The sequence below is a fragment of the Mytilus californianus genome, unplaced genomic scaffold (genome assembly GCF_021869535.1).
Source record: "Mytilus californianus isolate M0D057914Y unplaced genomic scaffold, xbMytCali1.0.p SCAF_13, whole genome shotgun sequence".
Classification (NCBI taxonomy): domain Eukaryota; kingdom Metazoa; phylum Mollusca; class Bivalvia; order Mytilida; family Mytilidae; genus Mytilus; species Mytilus californianus.
In genome coordinates, this window is record NW_026262615.1 from 12,320,468 (window position 1) to 12,341,320 (window position 20,853).

Below are 20,853 nucleotides of genomic sequence, written 5' to 3' on the forward strand. Positions count from 1 at the left end.
GACGCAAACTTATCGAAATATTCTTTATTAAGCTGAGTTCAACCCATGCCTTGCAAATTTTAGGGGGGACGCGCACGCCAGCCACGCCCCGCCTGAATCCGCCCCTGATACCAGACTTTACCTTGACCGAACATCTTACTTGCACATCCCTCTTTCAAACTAAAGTTTGACTTCGACAAGGAACTACATTTTGCTCATTATTTTAGCTTCTAATTTCATTCCCCTCCTAGCTTCTAATCATATCAGATCCACGAATTATCTATTATGATTACATCAGTGCAGATGTGTAATAATGGAGTTCAGAAACTCTAAAAGCTTAAGGAGAAATACATTACGAGCTATACATTTTTAAACGTTATTTGGTCTCTGGGTTGAGTGTTGTCTCATTGTCAATCATACCACATCTTCTTATTTTTATATATATTATATATTTGGACTTTTCCGGAAATCACACAAGATGCATTCTAAACTCCTACACGTAGACTGAAATAACTATACATGTATATATACCTGTACTTATAACGTACTATTAAAGACAGATAAACTTGTCTATATCAAATAATCAGTACACAGTCCACCATTATGTAAACAAAGTACACATATACCCCTTTCAACTAACAAATAAAACTAAAAATGGACAGTTTTTTCTCATGGATAAATTTAACCGAACATATTGTTTTTACGTTAGTAATTGTAATTCTTATAAACATTTATCTTAAGAATGGCAAAGAGGAATTTTTTCGTGTCCTTGTCGTAGGATTGAAGGCTCTCCCTGGAGTAAAATCATTGATTGGAAAGGTTCTGCATAATGAAGTGACAAGTTTTGTTAGTACAACTGCTTTAGCTAAGAAAAACGAAGGAAAAGAATCTGTTCAGAGAGTGCAACTACCTAAAGAAGGTAATTAATCCAGTTTACAATGCTTGAAGTTTTAATTAAATTAATTGAAGTTAAGTTATCTCCCTTTGAATATTATAGTTAGACTAAACATGTTGTGACTGTCAATGTAAGTTTACAACAAAGTAATCATCAAAGAGGAGAGAGGTAAAGGAGGGGGGGGGGGGGGGGTATCTGCACGGAAGAAGGCGAAATAAAATTGCCATTTCACGATGAACGAACAATTTAAAATTTCTTTCACGTTTATCTTATTACCGATTTCACGAAACACGGTGAATAACGAACCTTTTTCACGGCTGCACGTGAAATAAAAATGACAAAACACGTTGCACGAAAATAACCCTTTTCTACCCTCATCAAAAAAAGAGGAATGAAATGCAGTATATTCTGTAAAGTGTACTTTAAATTTTTTTTTTACATGTTTTTGATATATTGATTTGATTTGTTTAATGCCCAGTTACAAATAGTTCATGCATATTGAGGAATAGAACAAATTACCGATAGGAAATGCAGGCATCACTTCTTTCCCATTTGACAGGGATGTGATGAATGTGGATTGAACGCTGGAAGAAGAGCGAATGAATGATAAAGATTTCCCCCATTGCAACAGTCCACCTAAGGATCTGTAAATGATTTGTTACAAGGGTTCCTTAATGCACATACACCATAATTAACACTCTCCCACCACATGTCATCCGACTTGACACATCATTCTGACCGGACATAACACAACCAAACAAATGTCCTTATCATACATGTAGTTCTTTTTGTACGACGGGAAGTCCAAGTAACCATATTTTTTTACATAATAGTCATCATTCGGGTGACATGTTTTGCACAAGAAATAGTCATGCTGTTTTAGAATATTAATATGTAAACAACTGAATATTTACAAATGTGAGTGCTTTTTTTTTTTTGGAGGGGAGTGGAGCTGGTCAATTGTACTTTTTTGGAGGGGGAGTGGAGCTGGTCAATTGTACTTTTTGTCATTGTTAGAATATTAAATAAGATACTGTACATATTTCAGGAATTTCTTCTGAAGAACTTCGAAATGAAATGAACATATTAAAGTCTGCTGAGGCTGAGTCAGCAAAAGAAGGGAAAATATTTGCATACGTATATACCGTCATAGATCAACATTGGAAATTACAGTCAGAGGCATTTGATAAATTTGAAGGTACTATTTATGAATAATGCCATTATTATGCATTATAAATGTTTAGTGGAAAATATCCGATGCATATCAGTCGGTGGCATTTGATAAATTTGAAAATAAAAAATGTACCTTTTAAAGATAATGTCAATTATCTATATATGCAATGTAAAGTAATATCTAGTGGAAAATATAACATGCATATCAGTCCTAGGAATTTGATAAATTTGAAGGTACATGTACCTTTGAAAATAATGTCAGTTGTGTATCATATACGTCCAGTGGCAAATAGTTCATCCAAAACAGTCTGAGGAACATGACAAGTTTGAAGGTAAATAATATAACTAATGTCAGCATTATGCATAAAATAATGTCTAGTGGCAAATATTACATGCATTCCTGGACGAGAACTTGTTTATGTGAAATTACTGTGAACCTTTCTTTGTACTTCACTGACATGCTGTTTTGGGATTTATAACGTGCTTGTTCACAAGAAGGCATTTGATACATGTAGGTTCAATATAAAAATAAGGAGATGTGGTACATGTATGATTGTCAATGAGACAACTATCCACCAAAGTGCAAATGAAGTGGAGGTAAGCAATTATAGGCAACCGTACGGCTTTTAACAATGAGAAAACCCATACCGTAAAGTCGGCCATAAAATGTCCCGACATGAAAAATATGAAACAATTCAATTGAGAAACTAACGGCCTAGTGTATAACAAAACAATTACGAAAAACAAATATGATAGACATGAACCAACGACAACCACTGAACTACATGGGTTCCTGAAATTTTTGTCCCTAACGTAAATAAATGTCCGGCAGACAATATTTCAGCTATTTCAATACAAGAGATTAGAACTAACCGTAAATCATGAACATTTCTGTAAAAATTAAGATACTTTTCCCCCATTTTTTGAGAAAAGAGTCGATGCTACCTTTATTAATGTTTCTCCAAATGACAGCCACGTCGAGATTCCTAACTAAGGACATGCTCATTAATCAGTGGTTTGAAATCTAACCCTCACTTAAGGTTTGAGGTAATTGTAGTTATGTTTTGAAAGATAGATACGTTTGCAAAGATTAAGTAACGCTTGCTGTACCCTATCATCCTCCATTAGCATATAAATGTGTTTTTTTTTTTAGTTTGCATCGGATTCATAGGGTTTTGCATTTAATCTTACATTAAAAGTAAAATAACAAAAATACCGAACTCCAAGGAAAATTCAAATCGGAAAGAACATTATCAAATGGCAAAATCAATTTTACACATCAAACGAATGAAAAACAACTGTCATATTCCTGACTTGGTACTGGCATTTCCTTATGTAGAAAATGGTGGATTAAACCTGGTTTTATAGCTAGCTCAACCTCTCACTTGTATGACAGTCGTATAAAATTTCATTATATTGACAACAATGTGTGAACAAAACAAACAGACGTATTGCTGTGTGTTTCTTTATTCTACATTGGCTAGAGGTATAGGGGGAGGGTTGAGATCTCACAAAACATGTTTAACGCCGCCGCATTTTGGCGCATTTTTTGTCCCAAGTCAGGAGCCGCTGGTCATTGTTAGTCTTGTATGTTTTTTAATTTTAGTTCATTTATATGTTTTGGAGTTTAGTATGACGTCCATTTTCACTGAACTAGTACACATTTTTATTTAGGGACCAGCTGAGGCCCACCTCGGGGTGCGGGATTTTCTCGCTTCATTGGAGACCCATTGGTGGCCTTCGGCTGTTATCTGCTCTTTGGTCGGGTTGTTGTCTCTTTGACATATTCCCCATTTCCATTCTCAATTTTATAATAGGTAAAAATGTCAAAAATAGAGGTACAGCAGTCAACATCGTGTTATAATCTTAATCACTACAAAACAAACAAATATATCAACAAAGAAAAACAAAATGGCATATACACAAAGCACATAAGCAAAAATGAAAGACAAGAATACAAAAAATGATCACAGCACAATAACACATTGGCGGGATGCATAAGTATACCGAGCCACGCCTAAAGGATATTACCAAAAATGGACTAATCAGTAAAGGATAATAATTTACAGAGACAAATAAAAGAACACTATAATCACGGTATGTATAGTGTCCGGCTAGGAGCGTGGTTTTTCGAGTGATTTGATCGGGTTTTTTTCGAGTGGGACCACTTTTTTTCGAGTGAATATGAACAAAAATGTAAAAAACAGACTTCCTTTCTAACAAGACGTGATATAGACGCTTGAGTTTAATAAAACAAGGTTATACAATGTATGTTAGTATTTGATATAAAAAGATATTATTAATCCGACATTATTTTTCGTTAAAAAAGTTAAAATTAGCCTTAAAATACTTTTATTCCAAAATACAGAATAAAGCCATTTTTATACACATACCAATGCAAATGTCGAAGGAAATGCATACATGGAATCTATATATCCTTAGAAATACAGACACTTTACAAAAATTCTTGTTATTGCATTGAAAACGACATTTTGAGACTAAATTCATTTCTTTATGTTCGGTTTTTTTCGAGAGCAGTCCGGGCTTTTTCGAGTGCGTCCGTTTTTTTTCGAGTGATTATACAAATTTCCTATAGCTTAAAATGTTATGTGTCAGTGTATTTACGTTTAAAAACAATAAACAAAGGTTTAAAGTTAGTACATTTCAAGGCATGAAACCAATGCATTCGTCAGTTTGAAAATGGTGTACTAACACTTACATGTTATAAACAAGTATCGTACGTCATTTCTATATATTGTAGTTTGTCATATCTTATAAATTACATGCACAGTATATATTCGTGATGTCAACAATATAATGTAGCATAGCTTATTTTGATTGAGACGTACATACAGATAGTGTGTTAAGCTGATGAACTATTCATTTCATTGTTAATTATGCATGAAGGCCTCCTTTAGTAGAATATGTTTTATTACATAGCATTTTTCTGATTCCTCACTGCTGTCTAGTAGGTTTCTTACTCCTTTTTATAAAAACCCCGGGGTTCACCACTAAAAATATTGTTAACTGTAAAAACAAAAGTAGCATGGAATGAAGTTGATGAGATTATGAGTCCCCTGCACTATGTTTTAAAGACCGTTTCATAAAGGATCCAATAATTTCTAATTTAACACTGCAGAGTTGTGGTACGTTTTCCGAACAGAAAATTTGCATTAAATTGAAAAAGGTTAATTTTGATCCACGTTGTATTACACGCCAGTTTTATTTTTATATTTAATAGTTCGATTTCTGAAGCAAGTGTTAATTGAATAGATCTATTGTTAGGAATAACAGTGGATTTCGACCACAAGGTGTGACGAGCGGGGTTATAAATATTGCATTATCTTCAGTCTCTTCTGCCAAATCCAACGAATGACTCAAAATGTCGTCCGTCTTATACCGGTCCATATTGACAACTGCATATCATGAGTATGATATATTGCTTTTTATATTATAAGAATGCACGATACGGCCAACCTTGCCCTGCTGATCCATATTAGCACATGGAAATAACGGGAATATGAAAAACGTCAACTTTGACTTTTGTAACATCTACCCACTTGTGAAAGTTTGAATAAAGATGTCATAGTAAGGTTACTAGTGGGGTTTCATTTAAAAAAAAAATTAAAATTCTTATTAATCATGATTTGATACTGTCATGTCAATACAAATGCTATCCATTCTTTTTCATTTAATATTCAATATAAACAAATAAAGGGTTTAGCATCGGGTGTAAGATAGTTATACGCTTCGGGGTACGGTGTGTCTTGATGTGAAACCCCTCCGGCCTCCGTCCGTCGGGGTTTCTTATCCAGACACACCTATCCCTCAGTGTATAACTATTTCATATGTTTTGGTGATTTATTGGGAATATATGACTTTGTTCCTCACTTAATTACAGTTATAAACTAGAAACAGTCATTTTTTTAAAGTCAAGAATACCTTTTTTCTTATTCAAATTTTCATTTAAAAACCCGGACAATCTGTTTAAAAACCCGGATGGTTTCACTGTTGCTCTCGAAAAAAAACCGGACAATATTAAAAACTGATTGTTTTAGTTAAATACAAGGAAATTGGGCTTTTTTGTTGCTCAAAACATGTATAGTATTCAAAATAAGATGGGTAGTCATGTAAAAAGCTATTATAATTACGAAATAATAGGTAATTAACCTTAATGCATGTTTTCTCACTCGAAAAAATCCGATCTACACTCGAAAAAAATGGACAGATTCACTCGAAAAACCACGATCCTAGCCGGACACTATACCTACCGTGATAATACGTAATTAAGATGATAAATATAGCGTTTTTCGTCATTGAACAGTGTACACTTCAAGTACTACTCTGTCTACACCCCATTTTAATAAGTCATTTCATGAATTCTGAATTAACAATAAACAATTTGATATGGGGTACTTTACTTTTGACCCAGTATGCACTTGTCACTGCAATGTATTATAGTTCTTCTTATAAGTTTTAACAATAACAATATATCTAGCTTTGCACGCGACTCATATAACAGCTATGTAAAGGATTAAAATATTTTATTCATATACAAACTAAATATAACATGCAAAGAAACGGAAGAAAATAAACTCTCACCGCAACTCATGATCAGCATCAAAGCAATTGTACTCACATTAAAGGGATGTAACTCTTACTAAAATGTCATTTCATTCAATGTGGGTCTCATTGGGGTCTAAGCGTGACGCGGGATTGCCGATTTTTTATAAGCGTGACACGTGAAAGTCAAATTATTGTGCCGTGAAAACGGGAAATGAAGTCTAGCGGGATACGGGAAATTACAAAAAAATGAGAATTGCTTACGTACATAGTGTAAGCGGGATACGGGAATCTGTCAAAACAGTAAGCGGGATCCGGGATCAGAACTCCCCAATGAGACCCCCTTCAATATGTCGTGTATTTCTAAATACCAAGGTCGTACAAGTATCCTTATTTCTATATTTATTACAGAAAAAATCGGTCACTCTTTAGAACATGACACCATTGTAGCTGAATTCCTTCATGCGTTCCTACATGAGAATGCACTAAATCCTATGGTATTTCCTAGTCTCAGGTAAGCAGGTATTGTTGAACAATATTGTACAGTTAAAGTAATCAACAAAAGTCAGATTTAGTAAAAAAGGAAACAAGTTAGAAAATCCTTCAACATTGTCATAGTGAGACAGATTATTATTTTTGACATCCATAAATCCAAATGGAGTGAAGATTTCGGTCGAAATAACAACAATAAATTTTTACATGTCGTTCAATTTAGCTTCAATCAATTGTTAAATTCTTATAAATCATGAATCGATGAATTTTGTAAAAAAAAAGAGTAGCGATATAAACCTTATCAAATTGTATTTTCTCTCTTTATGATAGAAAAATGGAAACGGAAATTGTAAGCATGACAGCAGACATGTTGAATGGAGATCAGGATGTTGTTGGATTTGTTACTTCCGGTGGAACAGAAAGCAACTTAATGGCTGTTAAAACTTACCGCGATATGGCACGAAAAAGTAGACCTAATATTAGAGTACCAGAAATAGTGAGTTATCAGCTACTTAAAAAGTTTGTTCATTTCTACCTATGTGTCTCCATGATCACGCTTTGACAACCAACGATCGTCAAATATAGTTTAATACTTCATATACTAGTATAGAGTAGTATAGTTGCTGGTTTTTTTTTTACATTGATGGCTCAAGCATATGGTAAAATAAATATAATCTCTTTAACCAGTTTGATCAAAAGACCCGAGAATGTGTACAAATGTGAACCAAAACATTGTGATTGTTAAACTACGTCCTGAACAATGGGAATTCAGCCAAAAAATGGATTTTTTTAGAAACGAACTATACATTTACTAAATGTTCTTTAGACTCTAAAACAGAAATTCGTAAGGACCATTTTACAGGCAATAAAAATGAAACCGTGATTATTTTTTTTATAATTTAGATAGCACCAATTACCGTCCATCCAACGATTGATAAAGCAGCCCATTATTTTGGTTTGAAAGTGATCCATACACCAGTCGGAGATGATTTCCGTGCTGATGTACAAGCCATGAAAGAGGTCAGGAAAATGTGTCAGAAATTATATTATATAGTGGAGAAAAGATTTGAGATATCATTATTTTCTATAAATATATGTATCAATCATTTATTGACACTTAATAAATTCTGATGAATATTGTATGAATATAACGTTAATACATAGAGACAATATCTCGTAAACAATCTATTACATGTATTGCGTTTTATGGTTGAAAAACAAAACCACACATACGGAATGTATAAAATGATACGCTTAAATGGTTTAAGCTAGGTAACTTCGAACATTGAACCTTAACTTACTGAAGACAATTTGTAGAATTCACAAGCATATGCTTACTTCCGAAAAGGAAAATAACGGTAAAGTTGGTGTATGTGTGTTTGCTGGTGGGGAGCGTGTGGTATTGGGGTAACAATACTTCTAATTTTCTAATTACAATTATCTAATATTTTTAATGGAAAAAGTTAACCAAAGTAAAAAAATGTCGCTAAATGAAATAGAAGACCAACTCACAAGTAATCAAACTCTATGAGTAATTACAAATGTAAAATACCGCGGTAATAATGAAAGATAATATGCAGAATGTGCAATGAAGAATTTTTTGAAATAGCATTTTGTTTGACTACAGTCTTAATTATCAAGAACTGGTAGTTTTCCTGCCGACGATCAGTTGTTCTTTCTGCAGACTCCGGCTTCCTCGAACAATAAGTAATGGCATAAATGATATAGCTACGGTCGTTAAAAGTGGCGTGAAACGCAAACAAACAAACAACCAGTTAATTACTTGTAGTATGTAATGTTTTAACCAGGCTATAAACAAGAACAAGTAGCCTTTAACACACACAAACAAACAAACAACCAGTTAATTACTTGTAGTATTTAATGTTGTAACCAGGCTATAAACGAGAACAAGTAGCCTTTAACACAAACAAACAAACAAACAACCAGTTGATTACTTGTAGTATTTAATGTTTTAACCAGGATATAAACAAGAACAAGTAGCCTTTAACACAAACAAACAAACAAACAAACAAACAACCAGTTAATTACTTGTAGTATTTAATGTTTTAACCAGGATATAAACGAGAACAAGTAGCCTTTAACACAAACAAACAAACAAACAAACAAACACACAACCAGGTAATTACTTGTAGTATTTTAATGTTTTAACCAGGCTATAAACGAGAACAAGTAGCCTTTAACACAAACAAACAAACAAACAAACAACCAGTAATTACTTGTAGTATTTTAATGTTTTAACCAGGCTATAAACGAGAACAAGTAGCCTTTAACACACACACACAAACAAACAAACAAACAACCAGTTAATTACTTGTAGTATTTAATGTTTAAACCAGGCTATAAACAAGAACAAGTAGCCTTTAACACAAACAAACAAACACACAACCAGTTAATTACTTGTAATATTTAATGTTTTAACCAGGATATAAACGAGAACAAGTAGCCTTTAACACTAACAAACAAACAAACAAACAACCAGTTAATTACTTGTAGTATTTAATGTTTTAACCAGGCTATAAACGAGAACAAGTAGCCTTTAACACAAACAAACAAACAAACTACCAATGAATTAGTATTCAATACTTTAACCAGGCTATAAACGAGAACACTGTGATGTTAGTCGCCTCTGCACCTCAGTTCTGTCACGGTATTATTGACCCAATCAAAGAGTTATCGGACTTAGCTGTAGCCAAGGGTTTGCCATTACATGTGGATGGCTGTTTTGGTGGATTCATGCTTCCATGGTGTGTATAATTTGATCAAATATATATTGAAGGATATTTTCAAATTAGTTTAATATGCTGAAATAATGTATATCTATGAGATAAGCTTCACAATTTTACTTAACATAGAAAAAAGTAAAACAACAAAAATACCGAACTCCAAGGAAAATTCAAATCCGAAAGTCCCTAATCAAATGGCAAAATCAAAAGCTCAAACACATCAAACGAATGGAAAACAATTGTCATATTCCTTACTTAGTACAGGCATTTTCTTATGTAGAAAATTGTGGATTAAACCTAGTTTTATAGCTAGCTAAACCTCTCACTTGTACGACAGTCGCATAAATTGCCATTACATTGACAACAATGTGTGAACAAAACAAACAGACAGAAAAGGTAAAAACGTCAAAAATAGGGGTACAGCAGTCAACATTGTGTTATAATCTTAATCACTAAAAAAACAAACAATATGTCAACAAAGAAAAACAAACAGGTATGCATGACATGAATGAGGTTCTGGATGAGATTTGCATAATAGAGCATAATGGACATAAGGTGCAGAAAAAGGGCAAAACAAAATTTAATTCCAATGAGTGCAATATTTTTTGCTTATTGTATTTTAACAGGGTAGAAAAACTTGGATACCATATACCACCATTTGACTTCCGGTTACCCGGAGTAACTTCAATATCAGCTGATGTTCATAAATACGGTTATTCAGTAAAGGTATATTTATTAAAGTTTTATTTTAAATAATGTTATATTTCTTTCATACCTAGTGAAATATATTCCTCCATTATTTTTTCCACGAAAGATGCAAAGGTCAGCAATAAAGAATTTTACCGACATAATTTCAATATTATAGAACTCAGTTTCAGTTAAAAACGGTATAGTGACAATGCACATTTTCCTGTCCTTTTGAAATAAATACACTGGTGAAAAAAATCCATGTAGACTTTATTTTCGAAAAAGATATTGATACTTGTGGGAAAAAGTTATATACTATGATTTTGTATTCTGGAATATCTACACATTATTATTTCACGTAGTTCTGTCCTTAAAGAAATTCCATAGCTTATTCAACTTCGATAAATCTTAATGTTTCGAATTGGACAAAAACAACATATTGTTCTATTTAATTATCTAATCATTGTATTGACTGACGATTTCCTCATTTAAATTCGAAAGTTTTCACTGTTAAACTCGTATACAAGATATGAATATAGTACTATAATATATTATAATGTATAGATACCGATTACATGTCTTTCATAGGGATCGAGTGTTATAGTTTACCGAAATGCTGAGATCAGAAAACATCAAATTTATACGTATCCTGAATGGCCAGGCGGATTGTACGGTTCTCCATCGATGGCGGGAACACGAGGAGGTATGCTTGCTAAATCAACAAGGCAGACCTTAAATCTTTCATTTCATACTAACTGATTCAAAGCAAGATTTAGATTTAGAATGATTGAACTCTATAAACTGCGGGTATTGTTAAAAAAAAACATTTTTTATTATTGAGAATTTGATTTTCTGTTTGTTCTTACGATTATTTTGCTTTAATTTTTTTATCTATAGGGGAAAAATATTGTGGCATTTAATATATCATCAAATGGAATAAGATTATCAAGATGATTTTCAATCTTTCAAATAATCTTAAATTTTTCGTTCGTATTAGCTGGTGGATTCAGAAAAGAATATGACCATTCAAGGAGCATAACATGGTAGGAAAATGTACGAATAGCTTTAGACCCGATATATACATGTATGTTCGTCGCCTGGTACGGGGCTATGCCAGCCTTACCAACCGCGACTATCTGCACAAATGGTTCCAAATTTAATGTATTTTTAAACATTACTTTCCGTTGAGTTACACATGATTTTATGCAGCATCTAACTATCTCTCAAGAGATATTCCTTTGTAGGAGGTACTATAGCATCAGCCTGGGTATCCCTGAAAGCTTTGGGTGTGGATGGATTTATGGATAAAGCTAAGGAGCTGATGGATACAACAGAAAAAATGATGAAAGGCGTGAAGGAAATCGAGGTATGTTTGGTATATCGAACTTTTTAGTATTGATTTATACATGTATAATTATGTAATTCACACATGCACTATAAGTTTGCATATTGTTAATATGCTTATGTTATCTGTAACATTTGTTTATGAGAGTAAAGTATTCATTCAAGTATTTATTCATTCAATTATTTATAGTGTATTATTAGTATTCTACCACAGATATGCTGGTAAAAACAAATCAATTACCAGAACACAGATTTATAAAAGCAACGATATTTGAATTCATTCTCCGTTTTCGTTTGGTTAGCTGCTTTTCACCTATAGTAAAATATGCATTTTGATATTCTTTGATCTTTGAAATTCCCTCTTATCGTCTTTCAATGAGTATCTTCTCTTGATTTTTTTATTCATACTCTTGTATTCCATAAATATCTTACCGACCATAATCTTATTTTACAGCTAGAAAAAAAAACAGACATTCAGATCTTTAAATAGGAAATGTGTATAAAAGAGCGCTGAAAGATACCAAAGGGACATTCAAACTCATAAATCCAAAATGAATTAACAATAACATGGCAAAAAATAAAAAAGACCAAAAGAAAAACAACAGTACACAAAACACATCATCAAAAACTGAAGACTGAGCAACACGAACCCCACCTAAAGGTGATCTAAGGTGCTCCGGAAGGGTACGTAGATCCTGATCCACATGTGAGTAAATCGATAAACCAAGTGCAGCGATGCAAAACCGCCCACTTGACAGATACATTGATAATATTATTTTCCTTCAATAAACAATTCATCGAAAAGAGCACATACATTAGCCTTTCATAACTGTTTTAAATATCTAAACTGCTTTTAGGGTTTAAAGATAATGGGCGAACCGCATATGACCTCTTTTGCTATAGGACCACGTGATAAAGAATTGGATATATATGCAGTCGCTGATGCGATGGAAACGAAAGGTATATTTCTATCTGGTCTAAACATTACATCAAAGAGTAATGGAGTAAAACGTTATACATATAGGTTGAAAATAAAAGAAACAGAGGATGCAAAACTTAATTTTGACTCTAAATTTGTTACATGTATGTCGGACAAATCGAGACACTTCGTAGGAAAAAATGGTTTTGAGTTGGATGTACATGTATATAAGACTAATCTTATAAATGTTAGGAAATACATGCTACAAATTTATTATTGGGACCTACTATGTGCAGTTCCTTTTCACAGCAAGTCAAAAGTTATATCTTGAAATAATGATGAAACACTAGATTGTCTATCTATGTCGGAATATGGGTATATAAATGTATGAATTCGAGTCGATTGCTTTTTTGTTGGTTGCTTAATTCAGTGCCGAATATTTCATGTATGTTCAGGACGAGAATTCGAGTTGATCCTTTGTATCACTTGTTGTTATCTTCCAAAAGATTATAACCAAAAATAATCAATCATCCGTGACGCATATTAATCTAGAATAATTACTGTATTTGGACTTTATAACAACATAACTCTAAATCTAGGAGACAGAATTTTAAAGATACTTTTCAACTTATTTCATGTATCATATATATATTAATTAACGTCACAGTACCCAAATTGCACCTATTCAGCAAAAATAGCATGGACTAATGTCGAATTGTTCTAAATATTTGAAGAAATAAAACAAGCATATGTTTTTCGATTTTTAAGGATGTGAATTTAAGCATGGATACAATTTGGGTACTCCTCATTACTGACTCATAGGTCGTTTGGAGGGTGGTTCAAACCCATTTTTCTATGGTTCAATATGGATTCAAAATTAAATTGGTGAAACTATATAGTTGACAAGAATACATCTACAAAATAAACACAGATTGGAAACATTTGTCTGTACCATAGATAAACGTAGGTGAAAAAAACTGTCAAAAATAGGTGCAATTTGGGTACCCTCACGTTATGTTTATACTATAACATGATGATCTACACGAAGAATCATTGTTAAAACTAAGTTTAAAATATTTTTCATAAAGGATGGACAATAGAAAGGAACCAGAAACCCAGTTGTATTCATTGTTCTATATTACCACGCCATACTGCTATAGCAGATGATTTCATCCGGGATCTAAAAGACAGCACTGCTGAAGTCAAGGTTTGCCGTTCTTTATTTCTAGTCGTTTGTTGTGGATGGTTTTTGTCTTTTTTATTTGGGGGGGGGGGGGGGGGGGCTTCATTCGATCGATCCTATTACATATCAAATTTTGAACAACTTTATTTCTTTGATTACGTCCCTTTTTGTTAAGGATAATCGAGTGAACCGCACATGACGACGTTTTGATGATCACGAGTTAGATAATTTATCATATGGAGTCTAATGAGATAATGTGAGTCAAAGAACGAGTTCTGCAATCAATCTCAATATTTTTGGTAATTGAAGTTTTTGGGACTCAAATATATCATTTTTTTCTACGCCCTAGAGTATCATGATGACGCCTATGAGTCCCGTTACTTATTGTATATTTGTATATGTATGCATGGGTATATTCTTGTCATTTTATATTTGATGCCGTACCCTGTGTTAGACATGCTTCCGTTCTCTTATAAACATGTAAGAAACTGTGTGTGTGTGTGAAGATATATTTTAGCAATTGAAAATTCGTCAAACATGTACAGACACCGCATAAAAAAATGTCAAAAGAAAAATGAAAATTCATTCAAAAAAAAATCTTACCCCTTCGGTATAATTGAAATGTCAGACGGGGAAATTAAATCTTAGTCTAATGATCCGATACATTTAAAAAACAATACATTAATTATACATCAGAAAATCGCTTCATCATTCAATAATTTTCTTGTACAATGGCACGGCGGTACATCAGTTCTCTGAAATGACAATCATTCTAATAATGTCACACTGTCACGCCAATATAATATTTATTGCTCTATTAGGCGTGATAATTATTGAATCTTTAATTTGATATGTATATTAATATGTATATTCGCACATCAAGTATTATTATTATTATTATTATTATGTGGCAATGTTTTAATTATTTCATATTTTTATACAAATAACTTCGTATTTCAATTTTCAATTTGTTTTTAATGTTCGAAGCTATTAATGATGTTCGCTCTTCTTGTTTTTGACTTTTCGTCTGATATTCGGAATTCTCTACTCTCTTATTTTATCTATGTAGTGCCATTAAGAGGTTTGGTCTCTTACCCCTTCTTTTCTTTTCATAATCTTATTATATATAGTTTAAAAAGCTATATTTTGAAGTTTTATAAACTCCTTCTTATTTTCTTATAGCTTTTGAAAGAAATAAAATGTCAATGTTAAACGTATTAAAAGTCTAGAGAGAATAATTTCCAGCCAAGTTTTCAAAGGCTTATATCCGAAAACAAGGACACAGACCCTTCATTTTTTCTGCTTTATTAGTTCTGTTATTTTTATACTATCAATTTATAATAGTCTTTAAAACGGCTTGTTAATTTGAAACAAAGAAGCGACCGTCCTTAATTGATTAAAAGGTTGGCTTTCTTTATTTCTAATAACAATAAAAAGTGAAACGTATTGGAATAAGTGACTGTATTTATTTGACCTGATTTATTCCTTTTCCTACCACTGAAACCAGGTTGAAAGAACTTGGATTTCGTTATCAGATATATTTACACTATTTTTTATTTTCTTTCTTAACCAAATATATATATAAATGAGGGACTGGATGGGGTTTACAGAATAGAGAATCATGGACTTATACTACAGAAAAATGGCAAAAAAAATACAGAAAAATAGGACTAAAAGATCAAGAACAGAGAATAACGGGGTGTCAAAATATAAGAAATAGAGAATAATGGGCAAAATAAATAAAGAATAAGAGATAAAAGGCTTGAAAATTAAAGAATACAGAATTGCGTAAAAGAATGACTGTTTGTTTAAGAGAAGAGGTGTTTTTTTTTTTCGTCCGTTTAACTGACTAGTTATACTAAAAATAATTGGTCGATCATAACAATGTCTCAGTTTCTCACCTGACAAATGACATTCATAATTTGTTCAGTCGCTTTCAATAATTGTTCGATCATAACAATGTCTCAGATTCTCGTCTGACAAATGACATTCATTACTTCGTCAAAGTTCAAACATGTCTACTGATGTCAATCAGACAGATAGTTTTTAGGTATGTTCCTCGTAGACGGCGTGCATATAGCTGAGACTACAAACGTAACGTCTTCAAAATACTTAAATCATTTACGACGTCGACATTTTTTCCTCAGAAAACAAACGCGTAACAAAAACACTGGACACTTAGTTTATCACATAACTTTAAACATAAACGTTAAACATATTTCTTTATTTTTCGAACAACAAAGTGCAGCAAATACACATTCCGGAAATATAAATAAATATATGCTAAGAGCAGTCTAACGGAAACAATAAGCGACTATGTCGTGTACCCTATTCAGAAAATAGCGTTTAAACGTCATTTCTTTAAATTGTAACATAATAGCTGGACATTTAAAATTTTCAGGTGTTCAGCCTGGACTATCGAATCATTCATATTTTACAGATTTTTTTAAACCTCTTGTTATGCACATATGGGATATCAAGTTATTTCGAAATTAAAAAATAGCAATTTCATATTTTTCTGACCGATTCTTACATTTTCGAATATTAATCCTTCCAAATTACTACTTCTTACACATAACGAACTACATTCCAAACTCATCTTCCATGGCCGTTTTTGAATTTTGTTGCATTGAATTTCGTCTGACGTAATAGTCCGAATCCGAAAAATTCTATTATAAGAAAATGCGGGAAAATATGTTGAATTTGTATAAATTTTAGGTCAAAAACTATATTTTATGCTTATTCAGTGTTACAAGTTTCACATATTTTTGCCGTTTTCTCTATGGTTGTTTCATACTTTATAGATTTAATTTTGATAACCTTACTAGTAATGTGGATTTTAATGGCTAGCATTCAATATTTTATCATAAAAAAAACTTCCTATTCAAAAGATATTTTAAACACAGCTGTATAAGACTACTTTTAAAAGCGCATTTTACAGTTGCCGTCAACTTTGTGCACGCCGTCCGTACTTATATTTACTGCTGTCCATGCATTTGCAATTGTCTAGATGTTTATTAATTTGGTCTTCCAGATAACGAGAGTCTTAGCACCGGAAATGTGCATGACAGAGCAGACTCCAGCGATATTTCGTATCTCTAACGAGCCTTATCCTAGTAGTAGATTACATTCATAGTCTTGCATTTTATTTTTTAAAATTTATATGCCCCCGCAGTAGACAAAAGGAGCATTAAGTGTTACCCTTGACCGTCCGTCTTTCCGTCTTTCCGTTCGTCCCATTTTGGTTGCCTCACTCTAACTTAAGTATTCCTCATCCAAATTTTATGAAACTCATACACACTGCTGAGAACAAATACTTATTATTCGCAGTCAGAATTCGAATGTAGTCAATGAGTCACTTACGGTTCTAGAGTTATGCCACTTTTTAGTTAGGAAAATTACAAAATTTGAGCGGGGTCATTCGTGTCCTCAGACACAATTTTTTATTTTCTCATCCTATAAAGTTCAAAATTAAAGCATTGAATTAGCCAATATTTAAACATCGTGCATGTCCCGCTCAGGAGGTTGGGTCCATATACTAGTTAACCACTTTTGAACTAAAACGTTTAAGTGAACAGCCCTTTAAAGAATCGACAATAACTTGTTAGGTCTTTTCCGGTTATTCTGTCAATGGTCAGACTTACCCACTACGGTAAATTCAGCTATGTTTATACTATTTGCTTGCAGTCAATTAAGACCTGGTAAACGTATTGAATTGTTTTAAAAGCAACTGAACAGTTCTTGATTGACTGCAAGAAAATAATTGATAAAAAACCTTTTTTGCTAAACAAAACTTACCGTTTTTACGTTTTAACTTTTCAGATGATGTTTAGATCAGAATGGACGAATCAGACTACAATTCATTTACTATATATATAAACATATGTATATCTACCATTCGATAGTCAACTATCAACCATGCAATAGTTAGGTCCATAGCTGCCAGACATAAGTGAATTAATAATAGGGTGTGAAATTAACTTTCAATAGATGTACTACCTTTATTCATATTAACTAAATTTTATATAAGCAGCTAAGATATATATATTTTATTAGGATAAAAATGAAAATAACGAGAATGTTAACAGTAAAATTTTGCGCATGTGTCAAACATATTTTGTGCTAATTAGAACACGGCTTTGTTTAAAAAGCGAAATAAGGACATATTAGAATAACTATTTCTGTATTGTAGGAGAACAAGACTCTTGCTAAGAAGGGTACTGCGGCAATGTATGGAATGATTGGGACGATCCCTGACAAAACCATTGTTTCGGATTTCCTTGTAGAGTTCTTTAGTGAAGTTTATAAATGATATATTTGTGAGATCAAACTAGTATATCAGAACAAGTGTTTTGTGGAACTGACGGAAAGTACTGAGACGAAGATGCAGATTAGATTGAAGTTTCATTCTGTCGTCTGTTTTATATGAAAGAACTACTTAATAAATTTGTAAAAATGCTTACTAGTAATTATGAATGGTAAAAAGTAAATCAACAAAAATACCGAACTCTAAGTAAAATTCAAAACGGAAAGTCCCTTATCAAGTGGCAAAATCTAAAGCTCAAGCACATCAAACAATTGGAAAACAACTGTCATATTCCTGACTTGTTACAGACATTTCCTTATGTAGAAAATGGTGGATTTAACCTAGTTTTATAGCTAACTAAACCTCTCCCTTGTATGACATTCGAAAAAAAAATCCATTATGTTGACAACAATGTGTGAGCAAAACAAACAGACTTTATTTAAATAACATTAACAGTACCAATTGTTTTGCACCAGATGCGTATTTCGATATTTAATGTCTCTTCAGTGATGCTCAAGGCAAAAATATTTAAAAGTCTTAAACCCCCAAAAGAAATATTGAAGAGCTGACAAATTTAAGATGGATCAAAAGTGAAACCAAGCCCGGACAAGAAATACGAGGGAAAGCATTTCTTAATTAACATGATTAATAATGATCTCGAATTACTAAAGTCTCTTTTTTATCTTATGTGTAGCATTAAAGTATATGCAAATAAGTTTGCAAGTATATTTTGTATTTATATAGTACGTGTTTTAGTAATTGAAAAAAATTGTCGTGTCATTTTGAAAGAGTCAGTTAATGTACAATTTGTCTCTTTGAATACATGCGATTTTTCCTTCATTTTTTCTAGATTTGTGACTTAAATTTATGGCCAATTTGTTAGTATTTGTTTTCGAGTTTTAAACTTTAAAATTTCTAATGTATACACTGATCTAGATACTAGGTTCATAATTAAAGACTCCACACGCGCGTTTTGTTTGAATAAGACTTGTCATAGATGCCCGAATCGAATCAGTTGGATAGCCAGTTCAATACCCAAGTTGAAGAGCATTGCAAACCAAAAATTCAAAATTTATTGTGCCAAATCAACCTAAGTATATGTATTCCTGGGGAGTAGAAAAACCTTTGTGTACACTAGTTATCAAAATTCAGAATTGTTTACTCCTGTGTATTGCAATCCACCTAATAAACCACTAAGTCAATCTAGAAGTTAACTACCATTTCAATCCAGATATTTCAAAATGGTATCCCAAACCTGGCTAAAACTATCATTCCTGGCGGTAGAAAAAAACTTTGTGAAGTCTAGTCATTATACAAATTCAAAATGATTTAACTCCCTTGTATTGCACCAACAGTATAAACCACTAGACTTTTTAATTACCCGAATATGACAATATCACTGCATACATATTAATTGTTATGAAAGCTTTTGTTCTAATGCTGGTTTATTATCCTTGTGACATTTTTATATTTACGAAAATGGCATACCATAAATTATTTGATTGACAAATTTGTGTATAAGTAAAATTGATTGCTATTCTTTTTAAATAGAGATGTCATTTTGTTATAAGGGATCTTTTGTAAATGCATAATATTTTTAAGTGTTGATTATTTTGAATCGAAGTTTTGAAAAAAAATGCGGAGGTGTGACTTTTTTTAATAGTTTATTTAAAGTGAATTCTTCGTTTTATATTAACTAAATTTTAACAAACATGTCTATTTCATTAAATCAACATAATTAACTTGGAAACAAAACAAGCTTGTCTGAACACCCCTCTGTAACCTCATTCATGTCAACTATTCAATATACTTATAAATTGTTCAGGAACAACAAATTAAAACCTGTTAATTAATATATGACAATTATATCGGTTTTATTAAAAAAAAAGTTGGATATGCTTAGAAGTGGATTTCTCATTGCTTGTAATGTTTGTAAAAGATGTTGCTTTCCATTTTGCTTTTGGATGTAGTTGTTTGTTATGCATATTTGAAAAATATTCGAATCATACCTAGAGAGTCGTCTTGGTTGAAAGTTCATGATGCTGATAAAAGCATGCCCCAACAAACAGCAGAATATCAAAGTGAAAAAGTAAGTCTTTATTTTCTAATGTTTATAAGTGTCAGTATAATTTTACTTTATGCAACCTTTATGGAACTTACATAGTTACTACTGAAATTCTGGGAAATTTCATCAGTTTTATCGTTTAAAAGTTTGCATAAAACCCGTATGCTAATTAAACTAATGTAAATTTAAAAGGCCTATAGAATGGACTTTTATACAATTGCAATTTTGTAGAATTTGTTTTCCTTTTTTGGTAAGCATGTTTTATTAAATACTTTTTCATTATGATATACATGTACAACTTTATTAATTTTCATCAAACTAACAAATTACAAACGTCTGCGTTAGAATTCATCTCTTGTGTAATGTATTTGTTTGTCTGATACTTAATATCATTTAGGAAAACGCCGTGTACTAGTAATCTGTTTGTCAATTGTTTGATCGCAAAGAAAGTATTGTCTTAGTTTTTATTTTTTTTCTAAATAGCGTAAACATTGATTACAATT

At 32.2% G+C, this 20,853-nt stretch overlaps 1 protein-coding gene across 1 annotated transcript; it reads left to right on the forward strand.

The window, feature by feature from the left end:
- The first annotated feature begins 627 nt into the window (after positions 1-627).
- LOC127723178 (sphingosine-1-phosphate lyase-like) lies at positions 628-18,437 on the forward strand. The gene is made up of 12 exons (XM_052229689.1): positions 628-898; positions 1,923-2,072; positions 7,022-7,124; positions 7,433-7,598; positions 8,006-8,122; positions 9,716-9,867; positions 10,473-10,572; positions 11,122-11,236; positions 11,778-11,899; positions 12,735-12,837; positions 13,885-14,003; positions 18,172-18,437. The coding sequence occupies exons 1-12, from the start codon at positions 634-636 to the stop codon at positions 18,289-18,291; spliced, it is 1,632 nt and encodes a 543-aa protein (XP_052085649.1). The 5' UTR covers positions 628-633; the 3' UTR covers positions 18,292-18,437.
- The last annotated feature ends 2,416 nt before the right edge of the window (positions 18,438-20,853 follow it).